The 12729-nt window shown below is 46.7% G+C and overlaps 1 protein-coding gene across 1 annotated transcript; it reads right to left on the bottom strand.

Moving 5' to 3' along the window:
* Positions 1-2689: 2689 nt before the first annotated feature.
* Positions 2690-10361, bottom strand: LOC116939596 (uncharacterized). Its single transcript, XM_032948190.2, has 5 exons — positions 9967-10361; positions 6502-6608; positions 4962-5039; positions 4326-4460; positions 2690-3576 (listed from the first exon to the last, which is right to left on the bottom strand). Exons 1-5 carry the CDS (start codon positions 10251-10253, stop codon positions 2705-2707), a joined length of 1479 nt encoding a protein of 492 aa, XP_032804081.2. The 5' UTR covers positions 10254-10361; the 3' UTR covers positions 2690-2704.
* Between the last annotated feature and the right edge of the window lie 2368 nt (positions 10362-12729).

Here is a 12729-nt window from a genome sequence, read left to right as displayed (position 1 = left end):
CACCCAAACCCCCAGCCACCTTCAACACAGGCGTGGCCACAGGTCACAAACCATATACGCAGCCGGAGTTAGGCTTTTGCAGAATGACCGTCCGTCACAAGTGCACGTCCGAGGGCAGTGCGTTGATCGAGCGGGCGTCGCACGCGAGAATCATTGCTGCGGGGCGGAGATTCCCTCGCCACGTCGAGGGAATCTCCGACGGTGGTGGAGCCACCCGGGGGGTTCCCCTGGAGTGGACGTGCTGGGGATGAGCGCAGGAGCGAGCGGTGTCGGTGCAGTGCTGTGCAGATTCTCACGAGCGATGAACGGTGCCGTGGCTGAAAGCTGGGCCACCTGGGAAGCGTGTGTGTGTGTGTTGGCCACGTGCGTTTGTTGTTATCGTCGTATTACTGATCAATAATAAAAACAAACGGAGTGAACGAGAGCTGCGGTGGAGTCTATGAGCCCGGCCCAGATGTCACATTCCTCGGGAGCTCGTGTGGCCGCATTACTTTACCGGTTCCATTTTCTTGTGTGGCCAATAATGATGAAGTATCTGATAACGTATTCTTGGTTCTTTCGGTAAAGTCACGTAGACGGGAAACAATAAAATAATAAAAATATAAAACAATAAAGTTCTCACGACGTTTCGACTGCAACACAAGCAATCATCATCAGGTGTGAAAACCACAACAAATTTTCTTGTGGTTTTCACACCTGATGATGATTGCTTGTGTTGCAGTCGAAACGTCGTGAGAACTTTATTCTTTAATTGTTTCCCTTCTACGTGACTTTACCGAAAGAACCAAGAATATGAATCCCTGCAGTCACGAAAGCTTTAAATCAAAATTGATGTGATAACGATTTGAAATGAGTGAGGTTATCAAGTAATTTCCTTGCCATCTGATCTTCGAGGGAAGGGCGCTTTAGAAGTTTAAATTAGTATTACTAATTCACTCTCAGTCGCCGCATACGTTTAGCGGTACGACTAAAGTCTTGCTACCGAAGCTGCTCTGGCCCATGGACTGATGGTCGCTAATGTAGCTTGGTCCTATAGCAAGCAAGGCAAGAACAGCGATATCATTCTCTAGTCATACAGCGTGGGCTTCCACGAGTAATGAACCACATCCCCAATGATCAGTCACATTTAGGATCGATTAAGAGATGAAAAACACTTAAGCTCAGGAAGGTTCAAGGTAAGGCACAAATCTGCAATACTGCGATGGGCAAAACGTCCTCCTCATCATTGACCCTGGCGTTGTGCGGATGAGAATCGATTATTATGTGCAATGTACGTAAATGTTATGGAAAATATACGCTGTTATATTTACGCTAATGGAGAAACAATACAAACGAAACGGCAAAGATGACAAAAACGATTGAATTAAATCACGATCGAAACTGACAGCTTGCCACACCGCAGGGAGGGTGAATCATTAGGTGCCTAGTTACATTTTCAACGTATGATGTAAACCCCTCGTGCCGATGTTTTCTCTGCAATCACTCAAAATATGCACTTGACATTTATCCTGGTCCGTTTACATATTGGCACGTCACCATGAATCTGTTTAATATTTCTGTAACTAAATGTAACTGTACACGTGTTATCAAGGAAGGCCATTGCCCGAAACGTCACCAATTGTTATTTTTATTTTAAAGCAGTGTTGTTGAAGTGTAGTTTTGTGTTCGTGCACCCACTGCCAACGCTGCATCACCATAGAAATGTACGCAATATTTTACATTTCTCATGTGACAGTTGCTTTTCCTATTGATTTCTAATTATTTCATTGCTGTATTTTTTTGCTTGTCCCAGGGCACTCTTGCAATGAGACTACAGTGGTCTCTTCAGCTCACACGTGGTTAAACAAATAAACATTGCAAGGACCCTCTTGATAGCGAGCTTTGAGACTCATCGAGATAAAGGACTGAATATCACTACACGAACAAGGACTAAAGATTTGCATAAAAGCATTCGGTGCTTAGATCCCCACGTATCTCAGTCCCTTACATCTCATCTCAATCATTGCGATGCCCAGCTGTGCTATTTTAGCTTACGGGGGTCCCCTTGATGACAGCTCTCTCTTTGCGGCACAAGGGGACATAGCACCGGCCTGCAAAGGGGCATTCGACTGCCTGTAGGAGACAATACGTTGCTATTGGTTGTTACAATGAGTTTTTTTTTAATCAAATTGGACCATGACACCGGCACACAATGCCCTACTTTTTTTCCGAATGACGTCACAGGAGTTTTAATGTCCACTGCAGACGGTGCGGGTCGTGACCCACGAAGCATTATCCAGGGCGGCAGGGCCTTGAACCACAGAAATCTGCAGCAAGTAGGAAACGCGCTACCACTCGGCTGTATCACACAATTACGAAGCGTCAATTAAAAACAATGTACCAACAACAAATCACGTGTTTTTGTATTGTAAATGTTGAATATAAAAATTTATTACAAATGATTTTATGTTCACGATACATGCAAAGAATGGGATCAGAAATGTTTAATTCCTATGTTTATAGTTGATGTCTAAACCACTAACTTCTATAATGATAGCTATTTTGGGAGTTGAATCGTGATCCCTAGTTGTGATATTTTTCAAATAATGGAGCTGGTAATTCATGATTGCGTGTAAACGAAAGGATACAGTAAGCCCATTACGGGAATGCAGCCGGGCAGAGCTTGACAAAAATAAATCAGAATTTCAAACCAGATGGAAAATGTTTAATTCGAGATTTCCACATCGCAGTGTGTTACAGAATGCTTCTTTAAACGAATGCTCCGTGAAAACCCCTTCCCGCACTCCTTGCACACGTGTGGCTTCTCCCCAGTGTGTGTTCTAGAATGCACCTTTAAGTCAAAATGTCGTGAAAACCCCTTCCCGCACTCCTTGCACACATGCGGCTTCTCTCCCGTGTGCGTTCTAGAATGAATCTTTAAATAAAATCGCTCCGAAAACCCCTTCCCACACTCCTCGCACACAAATGGTTTCACCCCAGTGTGCGTCATAACATGGGTCTTTAAGTTGCAACGTTTTATGAATCCCTTGCCACACTCCTCACACACGTGTGGCTTCTCGCCAGTGTGTATTTTATAATGGGCCTTTAAAGCGGACCGTGTTTTAAATCCCTTATCGCAATGCGTGCACACTTGTGTCTTCTCGCCAGTGTGTATCACGCTATGTATTTTTAAACTGGAACACGTCGTGAAGCCTTTTCCACACTCCTTACACACGTAAGGCCTCTCGCCGGTGTGTGTTCTAAGATGCACCTTTAAACCGTAATGATGTGTAAACTCCTTGCCACACTCCTGGCACGTGTGCTTCGTCCCACTGGCATTGCTCATCACATTGCGCACCCCTGACTTATCATGTTGTGTGGACGCCTTTCCGCGCATCGCTCTCGAGTATTGCTGCTCATTTCCGGTGTACATCCTCCTGCGTTGCCTCTTCATGTAAAACGTGGTGCCTGCCAGCATATTCCCGCACTGCGCACAAGCCTGCGCAGCCTGGCCACCTCCGTTCACTTCGTCCACCTTCACTTTGAAGAATCTTCCGGAATCCTCCCCACACTCCTCGCACAGGAGTTCTGCTTCATCTGCCACACATTTTTAAAACAAACTGCATCACTTGCAGTTGCATTCAAACGACGGTCAGTTTTCGGCCTGACCCATAACTTTAAAGCGTCGCTGCAGCAGTTAACCCCAATCAATACAGCTACACCTCCTGGATATCGCTGTTTTTTTCTGCTAAGTGTGACTTGAAACTCTTGGCAGTCTGGGTAACACAGCCAAGATCAATATTCACTCAGGGAAATGGTTTGGTTTGCATCTTCCTTTAAGTGACTTCCTGGAGCTTGCATCAGATGGGATAAACTGCAGTATTACTCACTGCTTCTCAATACAGACGGTCTCCGGTTTACGGCATTCCGATTTACAGACTATCCACATTTACGATGTTTATATAATGGTACCATGGATCGATATAAACAACTTGAATGACGACGTATCGTGGGCATGACTCCGAACACATCTGAACAAGAGTCGGTCTGGTTTCTGACGTGACTTACCTATTAAGCCCTGTTAAATATGGCTAATAAAAGGAAAAACACATTGGCAAGTGATGTTTCTACTGTTTCTACCATCTATGGGAAAATAAGGTGGCATTTAAGACGATCCGATTTATGACTACGGAGTTTCCAGGAACGCATTGTAACGTCGTAACAGCCGGAACCCGTCTGTACATCTAACTCGCAGTCTCCACGGTACACACACGAATCGAATAACTGTTCGACTTCAAACTACAGAGGTCATATTTGTAATGTGATGCGATCGAAGGGATTCTCACCTTGGCACATGTCGTCTGGTGACAATTCCACCTCGATGAAATTCTGGTCTGGATTTTCCAGATATCCATGGGCATCCTCTGCCTCCTCTGAGCTCTCATCGACTCCTTCCAATTTAATTGCATTCATTTCTGGAGCTGTAATTAGGAACGTGCATCTTGGTCGTTAATGAACGGAAGCTCTAATATAGATTGTGTGTGGATATACAATACAAGGCAGTCACACAGAATAAAAATGGATATTTCTCACAACACACTTAGACTCTTTGAATTTTCTACTTCCAAGTGGTAGTAACATTTGCCTGCTATTATCTTTGACTACACTTTTCCAAAAAATACCTTAACTTTGAGTGACTTATATTTTGAGGTCATTATTTAAGCACTCTTTTAAATCTCCAGATACACATTTTCATAGCGCTAGTCTCAGCATGAAAAGGTTCATATACTTTCTTGGCCTCAGAGTTTGTGGAGCTCCAAATCGAAAATATACGTTTCAATCAGCATCCTTAAAACCCTCCAAACATAAACAAATTGTAGGGATAACGTAACCTGTGACCTCTCTATTAATGTCTTAAACTAATGAGGCATCTCAGGTTGTGTAGTTTCCATCTAGCTGCATGTAGTAGCAAGGGGTCTTACCATATTCCTCTGATTCGGTTTTCACCACAATCGTCAGCATCTCAGAGCCCAGTATCCCTTCGTCTTCTTGCAACACAACTGCTCCCGCACACGTACGTTCACACTTGACCGTCACAAGCAGCTGGTTCAAACGGCCAATACCATACACATGCAACACAGAAACACGACCACCCAGATTTAAAACAAGGTTTTATGCCCTCCCCGTGATCAGACCAGCTTCGCAAATGTAGCAAGTTGATGGTCTTGGCACAGTTCGAATGGCTGCAAAATGTTTACTTAAATATTTGAGAATATTCAAGCCCTGGAAATGACTTTTAAAACATTATCGAACACAACTGGGTAGGACAACGTATTCGGGAACACGCGCCTTCGGTTTAACAACCACAGCGAGGAGATCAAGATCGATTGAGTGGTGGCAACTACGCATGCCTGCAATCCAGCACTGTGCAGACCAGGGTTGGTGGATCCCACAAATGTTGCCAAACTTCCTTCCCGTGGGGGTCGAGGAGGTGCCATAACCTGGCTTGCCAGGAGAAAGGCAGTGCAGAAAAGTGCATACAATTATTATCAGCCCCTTCTGTATGGGAGACAGCACTGCACCCTCACAGGTGTGGTTTTTATCCCTGGGTGCTCTGGTTTCCTCCCACATGTACAAACATTAATTGGCAGAAAACATTTTCATATATCGAGGATTGCAGAGCTTGGGCAGTTGTTGGTGCCGTCTCACCACCAAGCTGCCTTCCAGCTCGTATGTGGTTCCTCAGCAATTGTGAGATAGCATTTGCATTAATGACGCTATATAAAACGTAAAACTAAACATTTACATTATTGTAACCATCGTCAGCTGGACATTTCTTCACTGTTACTATGGCTTTAAGTAGGGCACAGTGATGGCAGGAATGCGGTCGATGACGGCCAGTCATAAATACAACTCAAATTGCAAATTGACCCAATGGGCACTACTTCATTCAAGATGCCTGCCTGTCAAGAGATAAGAGTGTGAATTATCGCTTTTACAAAGCTCAGGTGGTGTGGTGATGAGGTAATTAAGGCAGGGAGTTCTTCTGAGGGTGGGGAATGAGACTAAAATTTGGATGAAAAAAATATAATTGTCATCTGTGTATAGTTAATCCAAAAGCAAAGGTGGTGGCATTTCAGACTGATGATGGTCTCCTTGCTGTTGTCAAAAAGTCTTACCTATCAATGACAAGGCTGGCACATGCTCTCGTTTCGTGTCATGACTTTCATAAGCACTTTATGCAAAGCGTGTAAAGTGTGTGTTCATCATACGATGAATAACTATAATTTCTGCAGCACCAACAGTCAGCAGAGCCTCGTGTAATCACATGATGGAATGGCCCCAGGAAAGAATTGCACAAAATAATTTCAAAAAGGAATTGTAGCTTCAATAGAACTATCATACTCTACCAAATATTACGCAGCGCCATCTCACACTTGTAGAGAGGTTTGTGATGTTTTAATCTGGTGTTGTAATGATTACACGAATTCAATCGTAGGTCGTGTGGTCCAGTCATCTCACCAGCATTAACATCTTCACCCATCGCTGTCAGATCAGGACACGTCCAAGGGCTTGGATTTTCTTCATTCTCTTGTTTGATGAATGGCAAGTCGAAGTGTGAAGCCATTCTAGGATTAAAATATATAAGCACACTCGTGTATACATGTAAACTAGTGTACATATCACGAAACACTGCTGACGTGGACAGAAAGACGGACAATACGAGAAACTATACCAGTTGGTATAACTGCAACACGGGGGACATGAAAAATACCATTCACACTGCAAACGCAGACCTCGCTCATTCATGTGTTCTTGAGAGCTTTTTAACTCTTTACACCAAAGATGAAAGCAATAACGCATTGGCTCTCAGCCTGTCTGTTATGCAGAGGCACAATAATTCCGGTGGAGATGATCCAATAATAATAATACCTTTAGTAGAACCCGATGAACCCTAATCAGCCTCCCAATTAGGGGGAGAATCTCCCGAATGTTGTGTTTGTGTTGCGGGATAAAAAAAAAACATTTAAAATAAAAACAACGCCTTTAGTATGAATTTGGGTTTTTCTCATAATACAGTTTTTTTTTAGTTAGATCGCGTAAATATATAAATGTGTCGTTAAACTCGCCACCACCCGACAAAGCCAATGAGTAAGTTTGTCACGTCAACAGAACGTGCCAATTCGTTACTAGTACAGCAGACTGGTGCTTTGGAGAGCAAATACACATTTACAATTTGAGTACAGTGAAGTTTCTAGTATCATCAGGCAACAGCCAGATTTATGGAGAAATCTTCCTGTTTCGTTCTTAAATAAAGGGATAGATGTGATGTCGTCACTTGCTATTTTGGACCCTTGGTCTACAACAGTGTTCTTCACTCATTTTCAGATTGGGGGCCACTTTCGCCGAGAAGACACCACCAGTTTGAGGGTCGCCACACATTTGAAACCATTTGGTTCCACAGCACAACGATGGGGGCCTTTTCACATGTGTATTGTCGCGGGCCCGCACTAAAGGCCACCAGGGGCCGCCAAGAACACTTCCCTACACAGAATACCGGCCACAGTGATGAAATGCCTGGGCTGCCCTATCCTGCCAACCTCCAATACCAGGCCTGCGGGAGGTGGGGGAGAGGCCACGGGTTTTCAAATCGCGGTTTCGAGTCTCCACGCATCAGTAGCACGGTTGGCTACTTACGGTGCTAAAGAAGTTCAACATACATAACATTACGTATACCATTTTGCCAACCACGGTATACAGTTTTGCGTAACCACGGTTTAGTTTTCTGCCACCGGCGATTTCAAATCTCCGGCTGGGTGCAAGCATCTGCCACCAGTGGTGCATCAAGCGCGTGTACCCACCACGCGTCGTTCAATGTTGTGCAGTAGTCGCTAAAGAGCAGTGCTGTAACAGCGACTTTCAAGGGCTATTACATACTTGTCAACTCATACTGTTTACCCATATTCTTGTACAGGGAAAGTGAGTTTTCAGGTCCATATGGTGTATAGCCGTTTCAATACGGGCAAACATTATGGGACCTTTCTTGTCAGTATATTAAAATATAATAGATTTTACCCTTTCTGGCAATTAAACAGGAAAGGAAGCCATCTCTGGTGTGGACCAATCAGTTTCAAAGACAATGCATATATTATCAGAGCAAGTTTTTTGTTTGCATGTTCACCACAAGTACGTGTGGTTAATGCAGACAGGATTCCTTGAATAAGGATTCTGTTTGGTGTTTTAACATCTTGACACCTGTTTAATTGCCATAAAGGGTAATACAACCTATTGTTATACGTGCAAACATGTTGTCTATTTGTTTGTTTCTCCCTTGTGATGGGACTTTGTAGGATGAACGTGGAGATTTATAAGGGCACTGGGTGACCAATAAGGTCTGAATTGGTCTGTAATAAGGTAGTCACTGATACGGGGTTGACTGGTAATGCTATTACATGCGGCGCACTTTTGCAGGGATCCTCGACCCCATGGGGGAGCGATTCAACACTGACGCAAACATTAAGGAGTCCGCTGATGAGGGTAAGCAGTCAACTCGCAATGCCTGCTTTGGGGGGGGGGGGGGGTTGGAAGGAGGCAGTCAACGACTTCCAAGGATTCCGGAGTCTCTTTTTCCAGTTATGAGGGGGACAGTCTCTCATCCCTGTAACAAACTAACCCCTTATTTTCCACAAGCCTTTAGTCTCGCCAAACGCGGGGTTATCAGGAACCTAACCCCCTATATCTTCCGCAAGCCTTTAGTCTCTCCAAACGCGGGGTTATCAGGAACCTTACCCCGTATTTTCCACAAGCCTTTAGTCTAGTCAAACACGGGGTCATCAGGAACCTTACCCCCTATTTTCCACAAACCTTTAGTCTCGTCATCCACGGGGTCATCAGAAACCTAACCCCCTATTTTCCACAAACCTTTAGTCTCGTCATCCACGGGGTCATCAGAAACCTAACCCCCTATTTTCCACAAACCTTTAGTCTCGTCATCCACGGGGTCATCAGAAACCTAACCCCCTATTTTCCACAAACCTTTAGTCTCGTCATCCACGGGGTCATCAGAAACCTAACCCCCTTATTTTCCACAAACCTTTAGTCTAGTCAAACACGGGGTTATCAGGAACCTAACCCCCTATTTTCCACAAGCCTTTAGTCTCTCCAAACACGGGGTTATCAGGAACCTTACCCCCTATTTTCCACAAGCCTTTAGTCTCTCCAAACACGGAGTCATCAGGAACCTAACCCCCTATTTTCCACAAGCCTTTAGTCTCGTCATCCACGGGGTTATCAGGAAGCTAACCCCCGCGGCGCTTGGCGAGAGACTGGCTGCACGTGGACTTACATGCGAAGGTGGCATTGCTTCTCTCTCTTTCTCATTTACATTTCCCACGACCACGCCTGTGATCGCGTTGTCTTTTCACTTCTCCCGTGACGACGGTCCTGTGTTGTTGTTGTTTCTTTGTGTAACCGACGGCAGCGAGGGATCCTCTGTTCGGGAGCTAAATTGGGAAAATGTCCGAGTGGTGCTCCGCGATTCTCGCTCGCCACCACGTGCGGACTTCAGGAGCGAACTCTTAAATCCACAACCGCCACCCTCCACGCCACCACCACGACCACGCCACCACCATCACCCTCCACCACCACCCTCCACGCCGCCACCACCCTCCACCATCACCCTCCAGGCCACCACCACCACGCCACCACCATCACCCTCCACCACCCTCCAGGCCACCACCACCATCCTCCACCACCCTCCACCATCAACATCACCCTCCACCACCACCACCCTCCACCACCTCCACCACCATCCTCCATCACCCACCACCACCATCACCCTCCACACCACCACCACGACGACCAACCGGCAGAACCGTACAACATCATCTTCTACGACTTTGGTTCAAATGGCCACCTAGCTGCTCGTGCAAGTCGGTTGTGTGTGTGGGGGGCTGTAGGAGGCGGCGAGGGTGGGGGGCACCTTACTCATGCAGGGAGTCCCACTCGCGGCGACGCAGGACCTGCCAGTCCTCTCGCTGTTGCTGCTGCTGCTGTTGTTGCTGTGGTGGTCGCCTCCTCCTCCTCGCCGCCGCCGCCGCCGTCTTCATCTCGTCGAGGCGGCCTCCGCCGCTGACGCCGCCCGCCCCGGCGCGCCTCGGCACCCGCCGGGCCTCCGCCTCCTCCTTCCCCTCCTCCTCCCGGCGCCTGCGCTCGGGCTCCATCGTCTTGAGGCGCCGAGCGTGGCCGCCCTTCCTCTCACTCCTCCTGGGCATGGCGAGGGGCCACGGCGGGAGGGAGCCGGAGCCGGAGTCGCCGGCGGCGGCGGAGGAGGCGGGGGAGGTGAAGAACGCGAAGGGTGGAGGGGGGGAGGATGAAGAGGGGGGGAGGGATGAAGGGGGGAGATGAAGGGGGGGGAGGGCGACAAGATGCGGCGGCAAGACGACTCGCGCGACACCCACACACCACACCACACACAACACAAATCAGCTGTTTAACACGTAGGCTTTCATACTCTTTGGTTCTTTCGGTGAAGTCACGTAGGGTATAAAATAAAATAAATCACGACGTTTCGATCGCCAACGCACAAGCGGTCGTCCTCAGGCGGCGTAAAAAATAATTCCAGCAGTGGAACTGCTGAACCAGCCTACGAAACCTCGTGCTCTAAATCCTAAACGTTGCGGGTTCACTCTTCAAACACGCCGACGGGCTGAATGATTAACTAATTGTCGTTTTATATTCTTGGTTCTTTCGGTAAAGTCACGTAGAAGGGAAACAATGAAATATTAAAAACATATACGTGACTTTACCGAAAGAACCAAGAATATGAATCCCTGCAGTCACGAAAACTTTAAATAAAAAATTGGCGTTTTGTTAACGTGTCACAATTTTTAATCGGCTGATTGGCCGTGTCAGGTGGTGGAGGGTTGCGACACATTTATACTTACGCGATGTAACCCAGAAGCCTTTATTATGAACAAATCACCTGCGGTACGGCTGTTTTAATACACAACATAATCAGGAAGGACAAGTTCTAAGGGCTCGCATAATGCACCTACATAATGTACCTTGACTAAGTAACCCCCTCCCACCACACACACACATTGTACAAGAGCACAAGTTTGGTCACCACATCTACGCCTCGATATGAGGAACGAAACAGGCGGACTCCTACACAAATCTGGCTGTCGCCTGATGAAGCCAGTTGTAATTACTGGCGAAACGTCGTACTCAGATTGTAAATGTTGTGGGCTTGGCTCTCCAACACACACCGGTGATGCTGTGCTAGTGACAAATTGGCCACGTTCTGTAGTACGTGACAACCCTTACTAGTTGGCTGTGTCGGGTGGTGGCGGGTTTTAACGACACATTTATACATTTACGCGATATAACCCCCCCCCAAAAAACCTTTATTATGGACAAATCACCTGCGGGATTACCTCTGCGTTGGCGGTGGGTTGCACCAAGGGCATTTAATTAACGCAACAACAACCAAGTTAACATAATATCGACACGTGCGTCAATACCCACACACACTGGGTTGTTTTAAATGAAGGATCGTTGCCCGAAACGTCGGCCCGTGCACGGCGTTGATGTTCTGATTGCGGTTGATGGTTAACAACAGAGTCGCATCTAACGCGTGCGCTTTTCGCGACAAATATCGCCAATTGCTGGCGAAACGTCGTGCTCAAGAGTGAATGTCGTGGATTTGCTCCCCAAACGCACCGGTGTTGCTCTGCTCGGAACGAAATTGGCCACGTTCTGCTCACGTGACAAACCCTCACTAGTTGGCTGTGTCGGGTGGTGGCGGGTTTAACGACACATTTATACATTTACGCGATCTAACCCAAAACAATGTATGGGCCAGAGGTCAAAGCCGGTTGGTGAGATGTTTGGGTTGTCTCGCTTGAGGTGCGCACTCTGGATATCCGCTTCTTTCCACTCTTCCGTCAGCGTTCTTCTGAATATATGTTTATAGAACGGGTTTCGGATTTAAACATTGAAGACTTAAGGAATGTTTTGTTTAATGGAACATTCGACATTTTGGTTTCATTTTCCGCCGGCGTCTGGAATTCCCTTCTCTCTTCTGCAGTGGCGATACAACATCGTGAATTACCGTGGCGACGATGTTCTTCAAAACCCGTCTTTATTATTCACAATGCACAACGGAGGCTTTCACAACGGCGTATTTGTGAACGTTGCAACAAGACGCGAGGCCCCGACAACTTCAAATCTTCGTCCAGCAATGAATTGACCACGGCGGCGGCTGCTGCTTATAAACCACGCAACGATTAAGACGATTTAAATACACGGGCGCTCACCTATCGCAACTCCGCCGTGTTCATTAGAAATTGTACGCATCAGAAAGTTACGTGGTTGTTTGTTTTTCCTTTTTCATATTGACTACAACAAGCCCGTCTCGCCTCTTTCCAGTTCCTAGGTTGGTGACAAACATCGCTCCGGGTCGCGTGTTCACGCTCCTCCTGCGGAATCTCGATGGTGATGGAGCCACGCTGAAACGCAAAGGGGGGGGGGGGGGTCTCCCCCTCTATTTCACACCTTTGGGGTGGTAGTGAATGAGCGATGTTCGCGCGGTACCTGTGGCCAACCTCTCGAAGATTTTGCTGTTTTTTTCCCCCGGATGTTTTCTGTTTGCGCATAGTCACTTTAAGATGTTTTCTTGGTTCATGTTTGTTGTTTGTTGCGGTTGCATCCGATTCAAGAGCCGAATGGCTCACAGGGCTATACCAA

The sequence above is a fragment of the Petromyzon marinus genome, chromosome 6, assembly GCF_048934315.1.
Source record: "Petromyzon marinus isolate PM22_M1 ecotype Great Lakes invasive population chromosome 6, UKy_Petmar_22M1.pri1.0, whole genome shotgun sequence".
NCBI classification, from domain to species: domain Eukaryota; kingdom Metazoa; phylum Chordata; class Hyperoartia; order Petromyzontiformes; family Petromyzontidae; genus Petromyzon; species Petromyzon marinus.
Note: the sequence above shows the minus strand (reverse complement) of the source record. Positions and strands in the feature narration are given on the sequence as shown.

Coding starts and splice junctions, on each gene's coding strand:
- LOC116939596 (XM_032948190.2), bottom strand. CDS start 10,253: ATGCCCAGGAGGAGTGAGAGGAAGGGCGGCCACGCTCGGCGCCTCAAG. Junction 5,040..6,501: donor GGGTGAAGATGTTAATGCTG/GTGAGATGACTG, acceptor GTGCGGGAGCAG/TTGTGTTGCAAGAAGACGAA. Junction 3,577..4,325: donor ACCAGACGACATGTGCCAAG/GTGAGAATCCCT, acceptor AATGTGTGGCAG/ATGAAGCAGAACTCCTGTGC.